The sequence below is a fragment of the Pagrus pagrus genome (assembly GCF_965226575.1).
Source record: "Pagrus pagrus genome assembly, chromosome: 11".
Classification (NCBI taxonomy): Eukaryota; Metazoa; Chordata; class Actinopteri; order Spariformes; family Sparidae; genus Pagrus; species Pagrus pagrus.
The window spans coordinates 25,403,981-25,429,108 of record NC_140195.1 but is presented as its reverse complement, the minus strand read 5'-3'; the positions used below and the strand labels follow the sequence as shown (position 1 = coordinate 25,429,108).

At 41.4% G+C, this 25,128-nt stretch overlaps 1 protein-coding gene across 2 annotated transcripts in view; it reads right to left on the bottom strand.

Moving 5' to 3' along the window:
* prex1 (phosphatidylinositol-3,4,5-trisphosphate-dependent Rac exchange factor 1) overlaps nt 1-25,128 on the bottom strand; it is an 85,345-nt gene that overhangs the window by 10,964 nt on the left and 49,253 nt on the right. For both annotated transcript variants that reach the window (XM_084366824.1, XM_084366825.1), the window contains exons 12-28: nt 24,505-24,608; nt 23,817-23,866; nt 21,726-21,801; nt 21,247-21,319; nt 17,597-17,742; nt 15,173-15,265; nt 12,961-13,109; nt 12,787-12,872; nt 11,295-11,434; nt 9,762-9,906; nt 8,878-9,053; nt 7,845-8,006; nt 6,790-7,000; nt 5,159-5,444; nt 4,272-4,490; nt 1,137-1,225; nt 350-432 (exon numbers count right to left, since the gene is read on the bottom strand). In XM_084366824.1, coding sequence (XP_084222950.1) covers nt 350-432; nt 1,137-1,225; nt 4,272-4,490; nt 5,159-5,444; nt 6,790-7,000; nt 7,845-8,006; nt 8,878-9,053; nt 9,762-9,906; nt 11,295-11,434; nt 12,787-12,872; nt 12,961-13,109; nt 15,173-15,265; nt 17,597-17,742; nt 21,247-21,319; nt 21,726-21,801; nt 23,817-23,866; nt 24,505-24,608 — 2,288 coding nt within the window. The remainder of the gene's footprint in view (nt 1-349; nt 433-1,136; nt 1,226-4,271; nt 4,491-5,158; nt 5,445-6,789; nt 7,001-7,844; nt 8,007-8,877; nt 9,054-9,761; nt 9,907-11,294; nt 11,435-12,786; nt 12,873-12,960; nt 13,110-15,172; nt 15,266-17,596; nt 17,743-21,246; nt 21,320-21,725; nt 21,802-23,816; nt 23,867-24,504; nt 24,609-25,128) is intronic.

The following is a 25,128-nucleotide window of genomic DNA, read 5'->3' as shown; positions in this document are numbered from 1 at the left end:
AGGAGGTCAAGTGAAAGATGAGAGAGAAAAGCAGGATCCTGACCAGAGGACAGAGAGCTCCACGAGGTAACTCAGCCCAGATGTGGACTGATTACTATCACAATCATCTGTTCCAAATGCTTTGGTGGCAGTGGTGGGGGTTTAATGCTTACATGTGTGTATGTTCTTGTTTCACTATCTTTCAGTTTTAAATCTTTTGGCTGAGCTTAAACTCTCAGTCCTCACTGAAGATCACTGTAACGTTTTGTTGAAATTAAGATTAGACTGATGTGGTTTCCTGACATATCTGCAATACAAATCTTCCTAAAATAAATCAACTAATTACCCCAAACTGAACTCCAGAACTAACCTGGTTGAAAAGGTGCTCGAGGCAGCCGTGCAGCTTGTCCTGTTTGTCTGATGGAATCCTCATGTCACACGGCAGCTCATCGCCTAGCAGGCAATAAACACCAAACAAAAAGTTGATGAGAAATCACACATTTGGACACAAGCGCTTATTTTTTATTTGACCATCTGCATTGATTAAACACATTTCTAGCCATCTGTTTTCATATAAATACTGATGCATCAAGTTGGAGAGGATGTACGCTATAAATCGTTTCAATAGAGTGTGTCATTGTGGGCTGTTTGAGACTTAATGCTGATAAAAACAAATTGATAAACAGCTGTGGACACATACTTGGCTCACAGCACAGAATGTGTTGGTTATGAAATGACATATCTAAAATGTCTGACCACAGTCACCTCCAGGAACTATCTACAGTATTTCTGTTTGGCGTTCTGAAAGCATGACATATGATCAACATTATTACAAACTAAAGGAAATCACAAGTTGGCAAAGTAAAGATGAATTCTTATGCAAACATTCTTGATTTCTTGTCTTTGTTTGACACTCGGCAAGCATGTGTTTGCTTTAGCCTGGCTTATGTTGTTTATGTTGAATTCACTTAACAGTGTTGTCTATTTGGACAGAATGTTTACTCCAAATTGGATCTGAATGAATATCGTTTCATTTAAACTCTGAAGTGCTGGAGATGAAAGGACAGATATTCTAATGACAAGTCTGTATGGAAACATCAAAAATGTAAAGCTCTGCATAATAAGCTATATTTACAGATTTACTTTCTTTCCTTTACCTGATCCCATCTCGTCACTCCCCAGGTAAGAGCTGTTACTTCGCACACTGGTGTAGGACAGGACCGAATCTCTGTTGCTGTTGCATTCACTGTGAAAATGCATATAAACACAAATGCACATAGTTAAAATGCATAATAAAGCGCAGGGTTCATTCCGTTCTTAAACCGCAGAGAGGATTTGGAAAGCTGCGTCTTGTAATTATGCTGCCGAATAATCCCTCTGATTGTAAATGCCTTTTCTGATTTACTGTATGTGAGACCAAAGGTAATTAAATGCTTCTCACAGAAACAACCACCGCTGGTTTACACAGAGAAGCATTGAGTGAACTGTAGCTGCATTAGAATCCAAAACATCTGAAATGATAAGAAATGTGTGCATAGGACTTGGACACCGAGATGCAGCTCACGTATTCACACAAACACCTTCATAAACACAAGTTCTTTTCGATGCTGTGAGTGTGTTCTAGCTCAGATGTCAGTGTATTCTTTCATACTGGCGTGTGCAGAGAACTTCAACCTGCCTCAGACTATTTTGCAAAATGACAGTCTGGTATTTATAGTTATACGACTGCGTGATTCAACAAGATTACCAGGAGCATGTGGAAGATTTACGTGGCTCAAATTATACATCGCTTCAAGTGAGCACGCTCGCGATCCCCTCAGAGGAGCTCTGAATGATTCACAAGTTGAATTACCATGACAAATGGCCTACAAGTGACTACGAGCTAAAAAACGACAACACTGGCTTTGTCTTCCTTTGCTATTCTCCTTTGCAATTTTGGCTGGAGGACAAAGTGGGGGAGTGGGGGGTGGATATCACCTGCCGGGTTATTCTGTGGTGCCTAATGTGTGTGTGCGCAAGTGTGTGAATGTGTGTTTGTGGTGGTAGAGGGGGGGTTGGCAAAGTCAGAGCTGCTACAATTATGGCGAGAGAGTTAATATAACCATCTTTTAGTAGTTTGGCCTGAATTCTCTGTTGGCTTTTATTCACACACACTCACAAACACACAAAGTTTTTGTCTTTGTACTCCTTCCCTCGGCAGACTTCAGGCCTCCTATTGCTTTTCTCTTTATTTGTTGCCTCATATACACACAATTCCCTCTCTCCCTGTGTCCTGTATTACTCCCCTTCTGGCTATCTGCTCCTACATGTGCATAAACACCCTCTCTCTCTTACACGCACGCACGCACGCACGCACGCACGCACGCGCACGCACGCACGCACGCACACACACACACACACACACACACACACACACACTAGCACACTAGCACACAAGAGGTGATTTCCAAATTTAGCCACACACCTCCTGCCAAAAGTGTGAACACCACTGTGACAATTATCCTGCTCGTAGTAGCGGATCTGGCCTAAATCTAAACCACACACACACACACGCGCGCGCATGCACACATGCACACAGGTCCTGCTCACACTTACATTGAAAGATATACAGTGTGATGCATTCACAGCCTTAAATACAGGAGAGAATTCACTCATAACCGCACATTGGGATGCCAGTGAAAACTCATTAACAGCCTCCTCTGAGCTTGATATTTAAACTGTAGCCATGTTCCATTTGCACATGGTCTACTGCTACATGTAGTATTCACAACGATAACATTACATATAGTAATGTACAAAAATGCCAGCACGCATTAAAGCCACTTGAATTTTGAGTGTGTGCAGAAACATCTGGGGAAACAAAAGTATCAAATAATTGGAAACAAATTTGACCGGCACTTTCTGTTCAAGCTGGAAGGGTCCACCAGTTCTATAAACTAAGGTTCATTTACTGTCAGTAAGTGTAACATCTTGAACTGGTTTGCCAAAAAAAAAAATTGTCTCGCCTGTATTGGATTCTGTGTAGACTCTTGTTTAAGTAAACAGAAGGGATGAGTAGGACTATTTGAAATGTTAAACAAAAAAAGAAGATCAATCACAGGTTGTCACTTGAGATGTATTCTGATGCCAGGAGTGAACTACAATCACACACACGCACACATGGTGGGACACTAGAGAGCCAAAGATTTATGGAAGACAAAATGTACCAGAGTTTAGAACAATCACTTCTTTACTATGATTTCTTCACACACTCTTCTTTCCTCAATTTGCGCTTTATTTTTCTGCCGTTAACCCGGTTTCAGTCTGTCTGTCTGTCTGTGTGTATAGAACCAGTCTCTTCTGTCCTTGTTCTCACATTATGTTCCTCACAAGCTGTACTCGCCAGTGACCTCTGACCGCAGAGCTCTGCTGTGTTCTGTCACCACTTCAGGCTTAAAAGTCTGATTATCTCAGGAAGACAGAAAGGATTCACCAGCCTCCTCTGGAACACAGGAGCACTGATGCATGATTCATCCACGATCACAGTGCAGCCTTATGTTACCACCTTGAGTATTTTTTGCAATGAGCTTCAAAACCTGGAGTAAACACCTCACGATGTGTGTGTGTGTGTGTGTGCGCGTGTGTGTGTGAGAGTGCACCACACATACTACAGCCTACATTTTCCTTTACATTTTATTGCGATGAGGTAGTCGCGTTTCACATGGCGTGGCCGGGGCCTTAATGACAGAGTGGGTGAGGAGGCCGCGCCCCAAACATTTGGCTCTATTATACACCAGCCCACCGCACCAACAACCAATAACTACAGCTTAGTGGGTGGTGGAGGGTGGGGCTCAGTGGAGCACTGCCCAGTGAACCATGCACATACACACACTCTCTCACACACACACAGAAACATCCGAATGTATTCACAACAAGTAAATGACATAACCAGATCTGACCAAAGTCATTTTTAGCCCTCAATCTCGGTTACAATGCCAACATCTGGAATGAATTCAAGCCTCCAACAGGGGGAAATGAGCAGCATTATAGGTTTGTAGAGTAGAGTAGAAAAGTTTGAATGTTGTTCATGCTGCAGTTACGTGTTAGTCCATAGTTAGAAATCCAGATGTGAGAGGGTGTGCCATGTCTCCTTTCTTGTGTTTTAGATGCACCTATACCAGGTAAATATAGATATTTACCGATAATTGTACTTTTTACAAAGCAGCTTATTGAGAAACAAAGAATGAGATATGATCGCAAATTATAAGCATCTTCAGAAACCTGTTTGGCTTTATTTGTGATGCAGTCTTTACCTGTAGGAGTCCCTGTAGCTCATCGTGTCGTGACCCGAGTCCTCCTGGTCCTCCTCGTTCACCTTGAAGCAGACTCTTTTAATGCCGCCTTGCTCCACCTTGTCCTGGTCACAGCCATCCTCACAGGGGGCCAGAGAAGGTGGTTGACTCGGCTCGTAAATAGGAGGCTCCCCACCTTCTCCTTGGAGTTGCGTCGGTTCAGTGATAGATGACAAGAGGCTGAAGGAAACATAAATTAATAAATAAAATGATATTATTCCAAAACTTGATTAGCGTTACTTACAATTTTTAGCATGTAGTACGATGCATATTTTGTGATATATTTTTAGCTGATAGCTTTAGAGGTATGGAAGAGGTATTGGAATTAAATCCTGCAAAATAAGTCAAGACAGTATTATTCTTTTATCTATATTATAATACACTCTGTCTTCACAATTCATCTATTCATCCACATTGTCACACCCCTTCCTCGGCACAATATGTGTCTCTTTCTCTTGATGTTATCCTGGCCTCACTCCCTGTTCCTGTACTGGGCCTGGCCCATAAATATTTTGGGCCTGAAGAATGTTCCTTTTGTAAATCCTCAGCTTTAAACAAGGCAAAGGGCAGACGGACAAAGAGAGGCTGACGAACAGCCTCGGGAGGCTGCTGTGGGGATAACAGCTCGAAGCTTTTTATGCACAGAACTCTAAATGTCACTGTGAAGGCTACAAAAATAGTCACTCACATATGAACACCAGTGGAATGCCAATATTTGATAACAACACAAGCTGTTGGAGCAGAAAATATTTTCTGAATGGATATGAGTAAACAGTTTTCTTTTTATTTGATGGATGACACTTGACATGGAGGCAGAGATAAGAGATTTATATGTAATAATTACTTACACATCTATCTGAGCGACATACTGCTTCATCTCCCTCACAGCAACGTCCAGGCGGCTATACAAGTGAATGTAGGCGTCCTGGGTTTCTGTGTCTTCCTGTTTGAGCAGGAAGCTTAACCCGCCTTCCCCGTGACAACTCCGACGACTGTCTGACAACCCGTCACCTCCATCCACGATCACCTCGCCGTTGTCATCGACCTCATCCCCGTCGAGGCCAGAACAGTTCCAGGAAGGAGCTCCCATGCTGGTTACACAGTGCTGGGTGTGGGACATGGGGTTCAATTGTGCTACAAGAGAGGAAAGAGAGGAGAGGAGAGGAGAGGAGAGGAGAGGAGAGGAGAGGAGAGGAGAGGAGAGGAGAAACAACATGTTTGTAGTGGGTAAATGAAACGTCTTCACTCTCTGACAATTATATCTACAACAGATGTTCAAAACCCTATGAAGTAACACTCTTGTCTGTTCTCCATTTAGACTTGATGGAAAAAACAACTTCTTAAAGGGCACTTATGCAACTGATATGCACACAGGGAGCAGGATGCAAAACTGTTTGCTTGGGTTGAATGCCAAACTAAGCTGCAATAACCTGAGACATCCCAAAACTGCAGACAGATTAAGTTCTTGCAATGAACACAGATTGTGTACTATTATAAGAGAGCGAACCACTACGATTAAATGGAGAGGGCCTGTTATGTAGATTCCACTCATACCTTTAAAACCCAATGAACAGTGCTTCAAGAGGACATTTCGCATCGTCTCAGGTAATAAGCCTTTGAATTAAATTCTGTGTCTGATTGCAACACTAAAGACTAGCGCCTGTCACCAGATAAAACATTGGGTCTGTAGCTGTTGTCTGCTTGAGCCTGCAGAACGAAGGCTGAAAGGCACCAGAGCTGAATATCTCGTCATTACAACTGCGAGGCAGATGTCTGACTTGCAGCTGGTGCCTGTGGAACAATGCAAGCAATGCTAACTGTCTGCTGTCTAGACAGCTGTATTGCATTTTCATCTTTGCTGAGAGAAGAGAAGGTTCAGCAGCCAGGCCTGAAGGCTAATTAATATCAAGCTGTGTCATAGTAAAGTCCAGCCATACAGACAGAAGAAAGAATTGCTTTTTCTGTATACATGGATAAAGGATTTCTTAATGTTTTGGCCTCTTATTAATTGGTGACACTACATTTCCACTCACTCTCTCTTACTCTCCCCTTTGACCTCTGCAGCAGCAGCGCTGAATGAATAACACACATTCCTGACAAAAACACTGCGACTGAGGCATCTTTGCTGACATCATTCAATCACTTCTCATGTCAATAACATCAGTGTGGCTCGGGGCTAATGGAGTCTTAATAGCAAACCACTCGTCTAATTTACGATGGGAATCCTTGTTGAGACCTTATGGCTACTGTGGGAGGGCTCAGGGTGACATTTCCTTCTCTGTGCTGCTGGGATTTAAATGGTCACAGAGGGTAATTAGTCAAAACGATCCCTGAGCTGGTGTTAAGTGGGTTAAGCTTTACTATCATGAAGGGGATGGATGTCAGTGAAGCTTAGTTTAAGCAGTTGGGTATGTGACAGAGATTGCACAAATATTCAAGTTTTATTATATAGTGGTGTGCATGTGTGTGTTCCCTCTACCTTGGTCAGGATCAAGGCCGAACAGAGAGTTCTTGCGCCCAAAGCGGATGCTGAAAGTCCTGCCAGCAGAGGTAGTGCTCTTGGGGTAAGAGACCTGCATGAAGTTGACGTGGCAGTTGGTGGGAACAAAGTCCATGCAGCCCAGCGGGTGAGGGCGAATGCCGGCCTGCCTGAAGGAGGGCCACGCCTTGTTCTTCAGCTCCAGGGCAAACTGGGTGAAAAAGGGGGAAATATTATGGGGAGCAGGAAGCGGCATGACTGACAGCTTTAATATTTTCTGTGTGTGTTTATATTCAACCCAAAACATGGTCACCATAGCAGAAAATATGACTCAGGGATACAAAATACTGACAAACAAAATGAAGGTTAATGATGTAAAGTAATCTTCAAGTTGATGAAGGTTCTCAGTCATCCAGGTCACGGTAATTGCTGTATCGTAGGCTACTGGACAACATCGAACAGCCGTCATTGAACAGAGGAGGTGGCCTACGACATCACTTATCACCCACCTACAATGCAGTACTGAGTTCTCTCCCCAGACAGCTTAACAACCATTCACACCTGGACCCTAGCAACCCACATGAAGGCCAGTTGGGTCAACGAGTGGCCCTAACAACACTGAAACTCAGAGCTCACACATGTCGTTAACGACTCTGTAAGGACACTCCCACACAGAGTTTAAAAGCCTGCAACTCCCCTCCAGTTAGGTAGAACTGAAGAAGCCTCTTGGATGAGAGGTGAAATGTCTTCAAGAAACTGAAACACGTCCAGTTGCCTATGATACAGCACTTGGAGTAATCTTCAAGTATTTTACAGACTTCCCATTAGTTAAAAAGAGGTTTTGCTGTTTTGAGTAATAGAACAAAAAATGTAAGAACAAGGTTAAGGAAATTACTATTTTTGAGTATGATTAATAGACACACATCAACACAAGAAAGGCGGCCTCTCTTAAAACCATTAATACGTGTTTATAAGTTAATATCAGAAATTAGGAGACCTTTCTGTAACAAGTCACATGGATGTGTTGAACAGAGTGCAGAAGTGTGTCTTAATACCTGCTGATAGCTGCTGATACGCCGTCGGATGCTCTCCAGCTTGGTGTCACAGATTTGTCTGAACTCGAACTGAGGCATGGTAACCACTCGGTCGCTCTGGGAGATGAGCTGGCTGCAGTTCCGAACAAAGAGGCTGTCATCACCAGAAAATGCCTCCAGGATCTGTAGCGACAAGAAACATTGCTAAGGACAGATCTCTCCTAGAATAAAGATTAGAAATGTGATTACAGTCAGAGTAAAAATAGAGTTTCTAGTAGCAGCAAAGGTTCTTTTTTCATCTAGTTAAACATTAAGCTTTCCAACACCAACAACTGAAACCACCAGTGAAGCAAAAAATCCCCTGGCTGCTGAGATCCTGTCATAATAGAACAAGTTCAACAAATATTAGTGACCCACAAACTGGTGAACAGCCAAGTTGGGGTCTTCTATGATTTATGAACATTACACAACATCTGGCTATTAAATTAATGAAAGTATGACTTGTGCTGCATTTTCTCCTCAGTATCTGACCCTTTATTAAACAGCAAAGCATAGAAATTAGGTAATATTTCTATTTGTGGATATGCAAAAATAACAACTGTAATACGATGATGGTGAGATAAAGTAAACTTTGTTTTAATTTCATGAATGTTCATACACCTTAGTTATGTTGCCCAAGGTTACCCAGTGATTGCTAGTAATTTTGTTGAACTAAAGCTAAAGTTATCAACATTCCCTAGTTATGTTATGTCTTCATAACAATAAACCAAAAGCAAGATATATCTCGGTAGCATGGCCAACATAAAGCGTTATGTTGTAAGCCAGTACCACACTACAGAGCAACTTCGTTACTCAGGCTGTGAGACTTAATTTTAGGAAATCCGCCCCAGTGACAGGCATTTACAATTACTATATAGAAATAGCCAGTCCTCTTACTGATGGTCTCATTTGGTTATGAAGGTCCTGTAGAGACTTCAGTATTAAATTGATACTGTTGTAGTGCCTTGTAGTATGTTTAAGATAATCAAACTTCACTTCATTCTCCCATAACTACCTTAGCTGCGAGGCTGAAGCAGCCTTTAGGCTCCACCATCTTCTCCAGGACGTGGCTCTTGATGCCGGCAGTGCTGACGTATTCATAGACGACACCATGCTCCAGATGGACGTTATCGACTGTCATACTGACCAGAGGCAGCTCATCGGAGAGGGAGAGTCTGCCCAGCCGGTGGTCTGTGGAGCACATTTTTCATCAATCATGCACACTTTTCATGCAATCAGCAGTAATTGTGTTCATTTGATATATGCATTTAAAAACAGTCTAAGTTTTGCATTGTGAAAAAAGAGAAAACACAAAGGTAGTTAGTTTTTTGAATATTATTGGCACATTCAAAATATATCCAAAGTAAGAGTGTTACAAGATGACATCTTTGGACTTTAACTACTGCCTGTGTATAGCGTGTGGAAGGGTTATTTTCAAACAGAGACTTTTCTATATCCAAAGCAAATGACCTATTGTTGAGGCCACTTTTACTGACATAATGATTATGAGCCGATTCAGAGTCCATCTGAAAATAGCGTTCTAGGTGGATCACAATGTTCTGATGTAATGTTTTTGGCGGCGACAGATTAAAAAACCAAAAACATCAAGCCTATAATCAATCTACACAGACGGACAAAGCAGCTATAGTTCATATCAAAGGACACACCCAAGTAACACTAATAGGCTTTGCTGACTGATGGGCCACAAATGAATGCTCACAGCTATTGGCATCTGCTACAGGTAAAAACAATTAAGAGTAATCTCTTGAATGATCCCGCAGTGACTCCTTAAAAACTCCTCAATCAGAATTTCAAAATATGGCTATATTATCAAAAAAAATTATAATACATTCAGGGGAAAAAAGGGGCTTTTTGGGAGGATGTAGCATTGTGTCTCACCTGTTCCATTGGTGCCATTCTCCTCCTCGTGGTCAGAGCCATTCTCCACTGGATAAGGCCTGAAAGGGCTCTCGTCCTTCTCACCTGCACCTCGGTCTCTTTCTAGTTCTTCCACATCCTCAAATGCACGATACACCCATTGACACTGGGGAAAAATAGATCAGATTGAGATGAATGGTCAGAGTATATCAATGATAATACATATATCAAGTATCATTGAATGGCCTAGAGAGATGACAGGAAATGGGATGAGAGGCCAAAATATTTTAATCCAATTAAAAAAGGGAAGTAAGTGAGAAGTGAGCAGAAAATACATACAGTGAAAGGTATAAAAAGGTAGAGAGCATGAAAGATAAAGAATGAGGAAATGTATATTTATATTTAACTATGCCCTGAGCCTTTTTTTGTTTTAAACAAAGCAGAAAATGTGTGCACACTTTATTCACAGACAGGCAAGAATCTGAAGTATTTCTACATGCCCTGTGAACACTTTTCACCTGACGAGGCAACCAGGGCTGACTGCACCGCCGAGCAGCCACATCAACAACATCCTGGAAATTTATCGTGTTGTTAAATGAACCAGCAAACATGTACTGGAACCAGTCCAAAATAAGACTGCTCAGCTGAGCCTGTTCCAGAGCAACAAAACAAAACATTGTGCTTATACAGTCCGGAAGACATCTTACTCTGACTGCAGCCCTGTAAAATACAGCCTGGAGCCAAACATGTCTAAACAACCTGACAAGGGCTTTGCAGTTTGAATGGAGGTAGCATGGAGTGTAAATACTAGTGTCCAGTTATGACTCTGTTTGAAAAATAAAACATTGTTACTCTAAAAATTATTCACACCAACATGAATGGATGAAAATTCAGTGGAAAGAGGCAAGCTGTTATTTGTTGCTTTGGGCTACATTTGCACTCCAGGCAGGATTGTATCTGGAGCTGAGAAATGTTCAACTCTCACTACATTTGGCCTGCAGTGACAAAGTGACAGCCAGCGATTTATGTCTTGAGATCAGTAGGCCACCCACTGCTGAAGCCAAGAACGCAGATGAAGTGAAGAAACATGTTGTAGAATACCACTTTGGTATCATACAGAGATGAAAAGGTCAGTGAAGTCCTTTAAGTCTTGAATATGTTTTTCACTAAGTTTCTGTGGCTAATTCAGCTGTACATAATGTTAATGCTGTTTTATGTACTGTCTCTGAGCAGGAATGCCTGGGTCACTGAGGTTCTCTGGTCTGTAAGGAATGTGAATTTAGTGAGCTGTCTGATACTAACTGATACTAATCATGCTTACTTGTGGCATTACTTAATTTGTAGTTTAAATAAAGTGCACTGGGAGTGCTCTGGTACAGCGAGAGCCACAACCACACACACACAAGGACTGTAAAAACTCACTGGGCACCATGTACAGAGTGAGATGATGAATCCCAGATCGTATTTTACTCTAAGTAAACGTTCTGCCTCCACTACAAAACCTGCTGCGATGAAGAAAAGATTATGTGTGAGTGTTTTCATGTGTCCCCTCACCGACTGGGGAGGCTCCTGGTGAGTGTGCTGCGCAGTGAAGTGATCCAGGACCTCTTGGTAGTCACTGTGGTTGACGTTATTGCCGTTGACCTTCAGGATGACCTGGCCAGGCTGAAGACCCGCCCCTGCCGCCTCCCAGCCTACAGTATGTCAACATGGGATCAGAGGTCAAAGGTCACAGTTTGGAACTGTATACAACACATTGGGCTACTATGAAAACATTAAATCATTGAAAAGTGCGGCACAGGTATCGCACATATCACAGAAAAAATATCCCCAAAATGCTTCAATCAAAGTACATGAGTTCACTTTCTGTGGGTCTTTTTTAAAAGTGTCATCTGTACAGAATGTCACCCCTTTTGTTCCTCCAGGAAAATAGAAAATTACTCAGTTCGTGCTGTAACACGCTGTACCAAGCTCCTAATGGCTTTACAGCCTGGAAGTCCAATCAACACCTCCATCATCTTCCTCTCCGACCTAAAAATACCAGCGCTGGCATCACTTCCCCCCAAGGTGCCAGCAATTACCTAACCCTGGGGCTACTTGACCCATGCATGGATATCACACAGTGGAACTGATTTAGGAGCAAAAAAAAACAACTCTGAATTCAGACGGAAAAAACTGCTCCTCAAGACACTGGGAAAGAGAAAAAGGAGGCGTGTGGAGATGCAAGGGGAAGAAGAGAAACAGGGAGAACTGAGAGGGAGAGAAAGCAGAGAAGTCCCCTTGCCATAATAAAGAAAGTAAAACCAGGAGATCACATTCCTTCCATGCACCAATTGGTGGCTTCTCTCATTGCTGTTTTTGTGCATGTCCTCTCTTACTCCTGTCTGGTTTAAACATTGGGATTCATCCCTCATTCAACTTGTCATAAATCTCTCATTTTTCTATTTCGAGTCAGTCTAAACATCTGGTGAGGAGGTTGTGAGGACAGAGCAGGGGGTAGAAGAAAAGTGTGGGTGTCTTTCTTCAGTAACCTATTACACTTTCATCTCTGATCACAGAGCATTGTGTGTGTGCACATGCATGTGTGTGTGTGTTTTAAAAGCAGAGTATGGCCTATTAGGGGTTTGAACCCTGACCACAGGCTGTCTGGCTGACAGGTGGCCATAAAAACCTAATAGAGGCTCACTAAAAGCAGAAAGTAACAGGTGGTTAGAGGCTAGAGTTACCTCATCTTTCCCCTGAATTCAGCCAGAATTATTTGTCTTTCTGACACTGTAAACACTTCCAAAGCAGTTACTAGGACTGATTTTGCAATAACAAATTCTTACAAATCTGTTCTCAGAGCTCCGGTGTTGGGGTCATTATCAAAATATATGTCACTTGTAGCTTAATTCAAGATATATTAATTTAATTACGCTTCCCTGGGAGTTGTGAACTGTTAAACCACTCGACAGACTACTTTTACACATCCAAACTGTTGGTGTCCTTTTACCTTTAAAAACTATATTGTACACTATATTCTTCCTTTCTTGTGACTGTCACTCACCTTTCCTGACAGCATGGACATGAGGAGGGGCGGAGCCACAGAGTCTGAAGGAGAGGCTGTGTGGGTTGTCGGGGATCTTCACAATCCTGGATGAGAAAAGATCAGTCAGACCCGTGCACCATATGTGTGTGTGTGTATACCTGTTTCTCTGTGTGTTTGTGTGTGTTCCCTCACTCCTTTGCCTTGGTGGTGACCAGCAGCCGCAGAGAGCGTCGTATGCAGAAGGCCTGGCTGATCATGGTTTCCACTTCGGAAAAGGACCTGAGGAACAGCAGGTCCTCGTTGATGGTGTGGATCTTCCTGCCCACCTGCAGGCCGGCCATCTGGACAGACAGACGGACAGACAGGAGACAAAATGTTGTTAATTTTAGGTTGGTTCAGCTTTCAGGTAGTTTTAGGTATGGCCCCTAGTGAGGCCTCAACTGCGTGCTGCATTTGTCTCAGATAAAGTGCGATTCATGTTTTTACTGCACCAAAGAGTGTGTGTTCGCCAGAATCAAGTCCCTGTTCAGTATATGTGCCTCCAAAGAGCATGACGGAAAACAAACCAAAACATAACAGAGAAAATCAGTGGTTACTGCTCAGTGTTTTCACAGCCTGTTCTGTCTTGTCATGTATTTTCCAGCATATGAACAGGCTTTTAATGGGAGGAGATCGTATCAAGATTGGCTGCTAGATAAGATTAAGCTGCGTGATATTTACACCTGCCTGCTGGATTTGCACATATTTCTAGATTGAAGGGTTACTTTCAAGTTCCACAGAGATTAACTTTATTTACATTTTTTCTCTTAATGTGGCCACTACAGTAGTTTCTGCCTGCAACCAGTGATGGTTTCAGTTGTCAGATCTTGACTTTTTCCTTTAACTGAATACAATTTGATCAGTCACAGTGCATGTAAATATGTGGAAATACAGTAAAAATCGCACGCGTATACATACATGCTCAAAAAGTATCAAACATCCTTGGCTTTGTGCAGTCAGGTTTCTGCTTCTAAAATCCCTTTTCATATGACAGACACACCGCACCAGCAGCCTGCTGCACGTCAGTAAATGCAGTCATCTTGCACATCTTCAGTCACGTTGTGAGAATAATGCAGCCTCTGTGTGTTCGCTGTGTGAGTCTAGTGTCCTGGGCACAGATCCGGTGGGGTGGCCTCAGCTCAGCCGGGCCCCAACTCTGGATAACGGCCCAGGATGGATGCAGGAACGACTAGGAGGAGCCATAGCCATCTGAATGTGGAAGGATGTGTGTGTGTGTGTGTGTGTGTGTGTGTGTGTGTGTGTGTGTGTGTGTGTGTGTGTGTGTGTGTGTGTGTGCGTGATTATACAGCATGGGTGCATGTCTGCACGTGACTTTCTATAATAGTATCATATAGTCAAAGAGCCCTGTGTGTGTGTGTGTGTGTGTGTGTGTGTGTGTGTGTGTGTGTGTCAGCCCTTTCAGAGCCCCATGGGAATCAGCTGAGCTTCATTCACTGTGCTGGCACATGGGCTGTGTCACAACTAGCAATCCTGTTATTGAGGGGCATGGTGGACATGGGGGGTGGGGGGCAAGAGTGAGCAGAAGAGTGAGGTCTTAGCAGGCAGAGGAGAAAAAGAAAGATTATCCAGATAGTGACTGAGAAGAAGAGCAATATGGGAAACACTGCATTGAGCATAATAAAAGAAAACATGAACCAGAAGGACATATGAGAAATGAGGGTAAAAATCAAATGGTCGGGAGCAAAACAGAAAAAAATACATTTCTGAAAATAGGGTTTTCCATCTCTGGACCTGTGGGGAAAAAAAGATTCTGCAAACGTGGGTATCATCCTGTGTTTTTTAACAATACATAGGAGGTTTGGTTGTTTGTTACCTGTCTTACCAGTGTGTGATGACTTAAAACAAAGGCAAAACCACAGAAAAAAGAGGAAAATGGTATTGCATTAGCCCAAGCATTGAAGTGTGATGGCTGTGATTTTATTTGTATCAGGTTGAAAAACAAAAAGGTTATTACAGCAGTAGCCACAGATGTGACAATTACATTGTTAAACTTTTTAAAGGCTGCTCCTGAATAAAACAGTAATACTGTGACATGTCCAATAATCATGTATGTTTTAAATGTTTTGTCATAACCCTATTGGTATTTTAAATAGCTTTGGGTGAGTAAAGTGGTGTTTGACTATTAAGCATGCATAATGGCTCTCCGGCCAATCAGAGCGAAGTCTTGCAAAGGGAGCAGAGGCAGACTGACAGCAGCCGTCAAAACAGTAGACAGCCATTACCTACTGGAACTAATGCCCTGAGGCAGGAAGGAGATATACTGTGTCTATTAGCGTGTGTGTGTGCATGTGCATGTGCATGTGCATGTGCGTGTGTGCGTGTGAGTGTGTGTGTTGACCATTACCTCAGCATGTGAGCCCCTGGTGACAGATTTCACCACAATGGCCTTGTTTTTCTCCTCGATCTCAAAGCCATAGTCTTCTTCCTCGGGGTGAATCTAGCACAGAGAAAATCACCTCATTACTCCCACATTTATACTGGTCACTGACTGTTAGACTTAAATGTCTTTAGCTAGTGGCACAATAATTGTCATGACATACTATATGTTCAGATTCATTTTATTTGCCTCACTATGCTTTGCTGCTACTGTGTGCACCCTGTAAATATATTGCAATTTATACATCTCTTACACGCTCATGCTGTAAAAGGCAATTTGCTTGTATTCTAATAATTAGAATATGATTAAGTGATTAAGAAATTAAATTTCTTCTGAGGAATCACTAATGTTTTGTGTTATAAAGGTGATACACGCCACTCTTTCTGCTTGGTCGTATATATACAAATATCCATACATTTTAACAGTTTGAATAATGCAGGTTTGCAATTTGTGACTTTAATTGCATGTCAGGTGCCTTTCTTCTTTGTCTCTTGTGTTCTGTTCCCCAGCGGGGCGAGGCTTAGTTAAACGCTGTCATCACCAAACACATTAGCTGGCTTCCATTAGGTAAGCTGCTGGGGCCATCTTTTCCTGCTGCACAGCCCTGATAAGATGGGGATCTCTGCTATTACATCAGAGGAGATGGCTGTGGTAAATAAAGAGTTCCTGCACTTCACTTCAATAATAGCCATGAGGGAGGATTAGTTTTGCTAATCAAGGAAAAAAGCCTTTTCTACTTCTTGTGGAAGGACCGATAGCGTGCCTTCTTCCCACCCTGATATGAAAAGGGATGCTACTGATATTTCTAGGTTTTCCCAAAGATAACGGACTTAACAAAACAGTTCACTTTCTATTTCAGCCTCTGGAAACTGCTGTTTGATAGACCCAGTAAAGTGCAGAATGACCTTATTTTATGTGCCAAATAAAGATAAACCAGTTATATTCTATTCACTACGAACAAGCTGTATGTTATGTGACCTATTGCATGAATTATAATGACAAAAGGACATTCAGACTATTTTGCTGCTTTTACTGTTGAAAATTAATTACAACAGAAGTCACTATTCAGCTCCTGATGCCACGTATGATGCCTTACTAATGATGAACTGACTGGTAGGATTGTAATGTTGCATTTTTGCAGTCCAATTAACCTTTGGGAGTTTAATCAGGTGAGCAGACAATCTATGTTTTCCATTACTGGATCTTCTATCCAGTATCTGTATGTGTATTGATGGTTTTGAGAAAATAAAAAAAATTGCAGGAATCTTCCCACAGCTTTGCATTTTTTTGTTTTTTGTTTTTTTTTGCAGCTGCTTGAACCTATTTTACAGAGGACAAGGTGCTTAAACATCTCACTCTTTCTCACTCCTGATGCGTATCTCTCTTGGGGGTTTCTTCCCTTCACTCTATTCTCCCATCACCTGCTTTCACGTCATGAATGAGGATTGTTAAATGTCAATGTATCACCAAGGATAAAAAGGAAGAAGGAACTGAAATATGCATGTGGTAAAAGACAACATTGATGATGAGGAAACAATGTTTCATTTGAATTTTATTCAGCTTCTGTGTTATTAGATAAGGGAACTAAGCAGCCTGTTAAAAATAAATAGGATCCATAACTGGAATGACATGAAAGGTCGCAAGTGAGTGGTGAGCCATTTTAAATTGGTAAAGTGGAAAATATCCAAACTGGGCTCACCACTAAGCTCAGTTTCATGTCTGTGCACTAAAATGAAATGTTTCCAAACAACTGTACAGTATATTTGACTGCAACAACCAGCTCCAGTCACCTCTCATATTTTAGTCTCTAATCTCAGCAGGAACACAAAAGGGACTTCATCCCAGGCAGAACAGTTGATTATATTTCCACATGACAACAGTCATTAAGATTCATACTGATCAGTGCGAATTCAAAGGTGTTTACTATCATCAAAGCAGCCTCCGCTCCCATGAGGACGAGGAGGGTTGTGTCTGTGTGTAGTGATGTTAATTACATCTAGTTCTGGAGATCAGAAAGAAGAACACACGAGGGTCTAAACTAACTGTAGTGAGGGATATAGGAGAAGCCAGTATGTCAGTTAGTTTGGCTGCACACAGACACACACAGTGATTTTGATTTATTTTGTTATTGTTGTTGCTGCTGGTAGTATCAAAATGTGCTAAATTGAAGGATCTTTTTGCCATATCTGCATCTTTCAGTGAAAACTTCATCATTCTCTTTATAGTTATCTTTTTTCCCCCCAGATTTAACAGAAACTACAACATTAGTCTGACACTGTGACAGTAAGTATCTGTGTAAACTTGTGTGAACATAGAAATACATGTATCTATGTAAACATGTGTGAACATAGAAATACATGTATTTATGTGTGTCTGTGTTCTCCAGCTCACCACCAGGGACTTGACCAAGATGTTTTCAATGAGTTTGAAGTCGTTGCGCTGGAGCTGCTTGCTCTTGGTGCTGGTTCCCTCTATTTCTTCATCCGCATAGAAACGAAAGAACTGGGATTCATCTTTGAACTCACTCTTCTCCAAGACTTGAGGGGAAAAACACACAGAGCATGTAATCAGAAAGCTGCTGGAACAAAGTAATAACGTGACAAACAGCAATGGGCCATATCCCGGACGTTTCAGATAGAAGTTGCACTAAAAAGAGGTTAATTTGTGCTAATGAAGGGTACTATAACGACTTTAGCATTAGCTTTGACAATAAGTTGTTGCTTGACCATTAATTACCCAAAGTGTGTTTGTGCTTACACAGCCTTTATTGAAGGTCTTGTTGGAAATTTGGACCTTGTAAATGTTAAGTGTGTTACATGATGGCAGGAATCCTGTTTTGCAGGTAATATGCAACTTCAGAGTCCTGGGCAATCTGTGGACCTCTTCATACAAACAAGCGGTTAATTAGTTGTTCAGCTAATGATGCTAGCAGGAACATCTGGAGTCAAACCACATCTGGGTCATAGCCAGCTCAGGCCAACGCTAGGAAAGATTCTCCAGAGGACAAGACAAAACCGTCTGCTGTGTGCGTCTGAGTGTGTTTGGAACGCCCACTGTTGGAATGAGCTGCACTTTTAACACATGGGGCACTTCAAAGAGGTGAGGAGCACATTATGGATGCTTCTCCAGTCACAGCAAAACACACCACATTACCACTACTGTAGATTTCTGAATGTGTCTCTGAGAGGGAGCCAAGCCACTGAAATAAGTCCCTCAGTTACAGTACGTGAGCATTTATTTTGCTAAACAGTCATTTTGACAATTCACATTTAAGAAGCTGGAATCGGAGAATTTTACCTTAAAAAAATATTCAATTAATTTAATAGTTGACGACTGATGGATTAATTGATGCAGTTTTACTCCTGTTTAAACCTTAACACTGAATTAAAGGAAGCTCTGCTCTTTCACAATAATTTTCCGCTCATGATGGTTGTCAGTTTTTTATTTGCATCAAGTCAAAGCCCAATCATTACTGCAACAGGTGCAAATACACAAGTATGCCTAAGATGATAGCATATTAACTGTACTGAATGCAGTTTAACAGCTGGCACTGACATCAGCTCCCTTTCAGCTTTTTGATGCTCACGTTTGGACTAAAGCTATGATGTGCGTTGAAGATTTTATTGTGCTGGAAAGAATTAAGAAAAGATTGTCTTGTTTGTGACACATAGGAGCTGGTCACATTTGGCCCAAATCTTAAACACATTTCACTGATATGAGACATCCATCTGGGACCTAATGTTAGGTGTAAAAATCTGTAGGGCCACTGTAAAATGGGCCTTGGACAGGCAACACTAACAGCCAAAGGCACCCAGCTGTTCAGAGATTTGGAGAGCATCTGGCACCCTCAGGTGAACAAAAGCCTTCACAAACTGATTACACACACACTCACACACGCCAAACCCACCCGTGCTGGCCTAATGCCAAATCAAACCCTGAACGTGAGTTATTTCCTGTGAGTCACATAGGCTGTGGTTGTATAACAGCACCTATTCAACTGGAGGGAGTGCTACTCCGGAAACTCTCGTTCCTGAATGACACATCCATACTTACGCACAAACGGGCCAAATCATCATTTAAATGCTGAGATCAGCTGACAACATCCAAGGGTCAAGAAATCAGCATTAAGACTAATTCTCTTGGACATTTATTCACAATAACCGGGGTGTACTTGAAATGAATGTTACTACTTTCCTTATATAAGTAAATTTAACATAAATGTCTTCTATCTGCTTAATGCAAAAAAGTCATCTATTTAAAAGAGACACATGTCTGACGACATGAGTGCCGCAGGAACTTTAACCAGGGATTTAAAAAAAACTAATGACCATCATATAGACGCTTGATCTTGACAAAATAGATCCCCATCAGACACATTTTACCCCAGAGAGGATTTTAGTTTTCACTGGTTTAGTATTGATTTACATCGCTGTTAATGCTGTAGATAAGAAAAATGTGATGGAAGGGAAGTATGTGGTTAAAATGATCATTACTTACCACGATATTTAATGGTTCAATTACTTGTAAGTGACATTTTGGCATAGGAATCATTAAACCAGCCTTATAACACAACTAATGGAGGAAATGCATGCTGTATATCTGTATGTGCCTGAAGGGCAAGATGCAACAGGTGTTTACAACAGACGTGTTGATGAATGATATAAGCAGGTAAGGACAGATAAAAGGCATATTAACTATGTTGTCTGTTATCAGTGTTCTTCCCACCAGTGAGGAGACTCATAATCAATCAGACAGACAAACAGAGTCAAGGAAGACAAGGACAGGAAAGAGACAGAAATAGAAGAAGAGTTCAGGAGGAACCAGGTGAAAAACAGCAGATGTGCTGACTAAGGACTAAAGAGAGTGACTTGAGGAGAGGTGAGGAGTGCAGACAGGCGGAGAGGAGAGAGGTTGTGACCCTGAAGAAGGGCAGAGAAGAGGGAAAGGTACAAGAAAACAGGTGACACCTTCCAACAGATGGTAGAGCGAGGTTGGTGTATGTGTGAGTGGCACTGTGGCGAGCGAAAAGTGAAGGTAAAGCCGTCTACCTTGAAGTGGGTGTGTGTGTTTAAAGTAAAGTGAACTACAAACACTTGATGGAGTATTTACAGAAGAGATTTGTAGGCTTGTAATAATGTGGACATAAAATCTTTGACACTATATACATTCAGATTTATGATGTGTACTTAGTACTGCAAGGCATGTTAATAAGCAGCCTGTGAAATAGTACCTGTGTGCTAGTGTAACCTATTACAATGCAACTCACTACAAGTACAAAAACAGCCATAACTTAGCTGTCAACAAGTTCAGAGGAACAATGAATATCTTCATTTTAGACATCAGCCTACTTGCTTAATTCCCTGTTTGAATCAGGAAGTGCTGTCATCATGTTACTTCTTCCAGCACTAACTACTTATTTTAAGTGGTTCTCACTTTAAACATAATACACTTGGCCAATGAAAATGACCAATTCAATTTTATGGTCATGGTTCAGTGGACTGACCCAGACAGCCATGTAGCTACGCCAAACAGCTCTGGTTAAGGTACACTGCTAATGCTGTTTACATTCAACACACTGGGCTCGAACCAAAGCCGCTCCACTACAATGTGGTCAGTGAGGTTACAGACTTGGCTGGACCGGGTATGCAAATTTACGATGATCCTTTTCCAACTATGACGGCATGACAGAGGAGAAGCTAATATTACATTTTTGTGGGCTGAAAGAAGGACTGACTGGGAGACAAATAAGAGGCAAAATACAAAATGAGGTAATCCAACAGAAAAAAGGAATTGAAATGGAAGATCAAGAGAATGATCAGGTCACACAACATCAGCATAAATTAAATATAAACCAGAGCTGTTGCAAAGAGACCACTGTAAATAATTAGAGACAAACAGAAGATATCACTACATCATGCATGCGTCATTGAACTCCATTTATCTGAATAACAATTGTCAAACTGAAGTCGTAAAAATCCTGGTCAGTTTGTGGTGTTTACCCATCCTTTATGTATGTGTGTGTAACAGAGAATTGAACTGACCATGGTGCATGAAGCCATTGTTGCAGAGCCCCACACCCAGCATCACGGCGTCCTCTCGGGTCGAGCAGTCTCCCTGGGAAACCAAATCAATGACGCACACGGTTGGTCAGTCACAATGCCTGTTTACACCTTTTCATACACAGCAGACTGCAGCACCGCTGGCCTGAGGTAACGGCGTGTTTGTCAGAGTAATGATGATGATTTGTGAGCCAGGACGTGTTAATAAATATGTGCGCAATAGGGATAATGAGAGACTGTCCTTGGCTGTACTTTTCAAGGTCACTAAACAGTGACAAATGCAAAATTATGTAAAAAAAAAACAAAAAAAAAACATAAAAACAACAGGCATTCAAACATATTTTAATTTTTTAAATAAAAAAATAAAAAAATACTCAGTTACAATAATGACAGTTTCAATGTTATACCCCTTTGGTGCTTTGTTTAGTATTATGTGTGTTTGGATGAAATGAAATTTTTACCTGCAAGAGCAGCCAGTCAACCAGTTTAGTGGCAGGCACCACAGATTTAAAGGTTTTGAGATGGTGATCTCTATCCCTACAGGAGCAAAAGAAAAAGGCTGTTCAAAATGTATTTTCACAGTACAAAGCAGGTAGCATGAAAAAAAACAAACAAAGCTAACTGTCTGCAGCTTCACTTGTAAGTATAGCTGCAGACAGTAGGATGTGTTTGATAGATAACAAAAACAATGCACAACACTGTCTGTTATGTTTATGCAATGTTTCATTTCTTGACTAACAGACAAAAAAGATTATCTCTACTTAGTCAGAGAAAGTAAAAAAATGCATATAATTTCTATTATTGCCATGACAACACCCCTATCATGAGAATTACGTGCAGGCACAGTACTACATGTGCTGCAGAACAACAGCTCACCTTCATTGTACTTTTAATATCTGACTTCCTGAGCTTTTGTGAGATAACATGAAGAACCTGCAGCTCAACATTGACATGTGAAACAGGAAATGCTGCAGAGGATGTGGTTGATTGTGTTACTTGAGGGTTGTATCGAGGCCCATGAAATGAACCAATTTTCTATCGGTGTTGTAAGATATGGCCTGTATCTGGACCACCCATATCGTGAAAACACACAGAACGAAAGCCAAGTGCGTTACCCATCTAGTGCACATGTGGACAAATAGTGCACTGATTGATAATGCAGAGAATGCTTTAAAACAAAATGAAGTTGGAGCTGCTTCCTGACATCATCATGATCAATGATTTTCTGAATCATCCTCTACAGCGCAAGACATCTGTGGCATTTCCAAGATTGATTTTATTAGGTTTTTATCTATTTTATTGCATGTTATTATTCTTACTCACTGCATTTTAATGTTATGAAACCGGTGGGCCCTTTGTCACTCAACAAAGTTTAATAAAACAGACGCACAGTTTATGATTGTTTATGATTCATAAAATGCAGTACATCCATCACTCAGAAATTATAATTAATGGTTGCTGTATACAATGCCAATTTAGTGATGGATTAAAAAAAAGCCTGGCCACATTACATAATATGTGGCTGGCAAGTAGAGGGCTTGCCTTTGTATGTTAATAGGATTTGTCCCTGAACCAAAAGCTCTTTGTTTGCACTGACGGCAACCCCAGGCACTTCAATCAACGGGTGAGTGATGGAGGGAGAGATAGAGGGATGAAGGGGGAAGAGTACGAAGAGAGGGGTGTATGTGTGTGTGGGTATGTTTGAGGGGGTGAGAGGGAGACGATGTGCGTTTCCTGCGCTTCTGTATGAATACTTCGGTTATGACTCGAGACTTTCAGGTGGAAAAAACATTTCTGTAAAGTGAGATCATTCTTCCATTTCACAGGACTAATTTCAGTTTCAGGATTATAATTAAATGTCATCTTAACCTTAATTTAAGCCTTAGTTTTTGTCAAGAATTAGTATCACAGTCTAGATTAAACAAACAACTATTGGAGCACTGCATTTTTGACATATAAGAAGTCAGGCAAGTGTGTATATAATGTATGCTGTAATGTTTATCTATCTGAGTATGTTTACTGTATATGTAAGCAAGAGAGTGAGAAAGTGTGCCTGTGTGTATGTGTGCGAAAGAGGGTGAGAGCATAAAGGAGAAATTAAAATTGATCGATGAGGTTAAAAACATTTCCAGTCATCATTTGGCCTCGCACTTACCTTACGTGAATGTAAAAATTTACTAACATACATACAGCTAGCCCACGGACTAAAAGACAAATGCTTATATTATGTGACTCTTCTTAATCCATTAAGAGCTACCTCATATAAACCTCCAGTCATGAAGACCTGGCATCCTCACCCTGAACACATTAACCTACAGCAGCTTAAGCCTGGCTGGGAAGCCAAGTTGGAGAGGAAAGAGGTTTGAGGGCTGTCATTCCTGGCAGTACTACTGTTAGTTCAGTCATTACAGAAAGGGTGATGTGGGCCGAATGTGAACCCTCCATGAATATGCATTCATGCACCTGGAAAGCAGGGAACATTAGCATATCAGGGAGAGGAGGAGGAGGAGGAGGAGGAGAGGAGGGGAGAGGAGAGAAGGGCAGGTACTTACTTGATGACAGGCGTGTGGAGGCTGTGAAGGCGGCAGTACAGCCTGACGCCCTAGAAGAAAAATGGAGCTGCTGAGTCACAGAACATACACACCTTGGGTAAACATGTACAAGCACGGCTTCAGGATGAGAGATTTAACTGTTGATTGTTGTAGAAAGAGTTACCCCGAGGCTATCGTTTTAGGAGAGCGATTTCAAAACCATCATTTGAACAGCTGTAGGCCGACATAACCAACCTTTATGGCCTGTTTGTTCGAAATTAGGTTTCTGGCTGAGTTTTCTATGGAAGGGATTAGTACCTACACAGATTATATTCAACTGTTCGATGTAATTTTTGAGGTACTTTAAAATTCGTTTGTTCAATCAACAACACGTAGAGTGATTTTTTGATGCGTTGCTGACATTCCTTGGTCATCAGGTGTTATTTTTTTTTATTATTCTATGATCTGATTTGTAGAATTAATTATATGACTCAATATGAGAGGCATAAATGCAATTTTCAAACACATTGTGCAGATGCCATTAACTAAGCATATTTTCTCTCTAATTTGTTGTCAATTTGACTCTTATTTACAGCGCAGATGAACAACTACTGTCCCTGGAAGAAGTGCCATCTCATTTCCTCCATCTTTTGTTTTACATTTCTTATCCAACACAGACGAGCATATCAAGAAGCAGAGTCATCGTTACCTTCGACATGATGTCCTCCATCTCACTGCGGGCCTTGTAGGTGCCATCGTCGTAGCGGAATCGGTACAACACCTGCTCGTTCTTGAACTGATGCTTGTCTGACACTGAAATATCACGAGAAGAAAATGAAGTTTACTTTGTCACTGATGTCTCAGACGTCAACAACTATAGCCAGAGTAATATTGTTCTCATCTTGCCAGCTCTGACAAGCCAAGGATGCATTAGTTGAGAAAAGCATATTATTCAGCTAGTTACAGTTATACACACGCAGATACATTATAAATTAATCCATATTTGTTCTAAGAATGGAGGCAGTCTTGTACTGAGTCGACCTCTGAAGAAACTTTGTGGGTTGAGACAAAGCTCAGCTGCTACTATTTTATCAGGGCCTTTTCAAACAAGCAAGTTTCACAATGTTTAGAGAACAGCGCAGCATAAGGTCTTAAATGTATTCTGTTGCTAACTTTTTTACACATGTAATTTGCTGTCGGTATTGGGCTAAGTACAGACAAGAGAGGCAAGAAGCAAAAGTTTAGGGGAAACACTGCAGTTGTAAATTCATGTCTGAGACTCAAATATTTAACATAGCAGACAGCTGCCAATTCCCATAAAATCTCCCAGCTC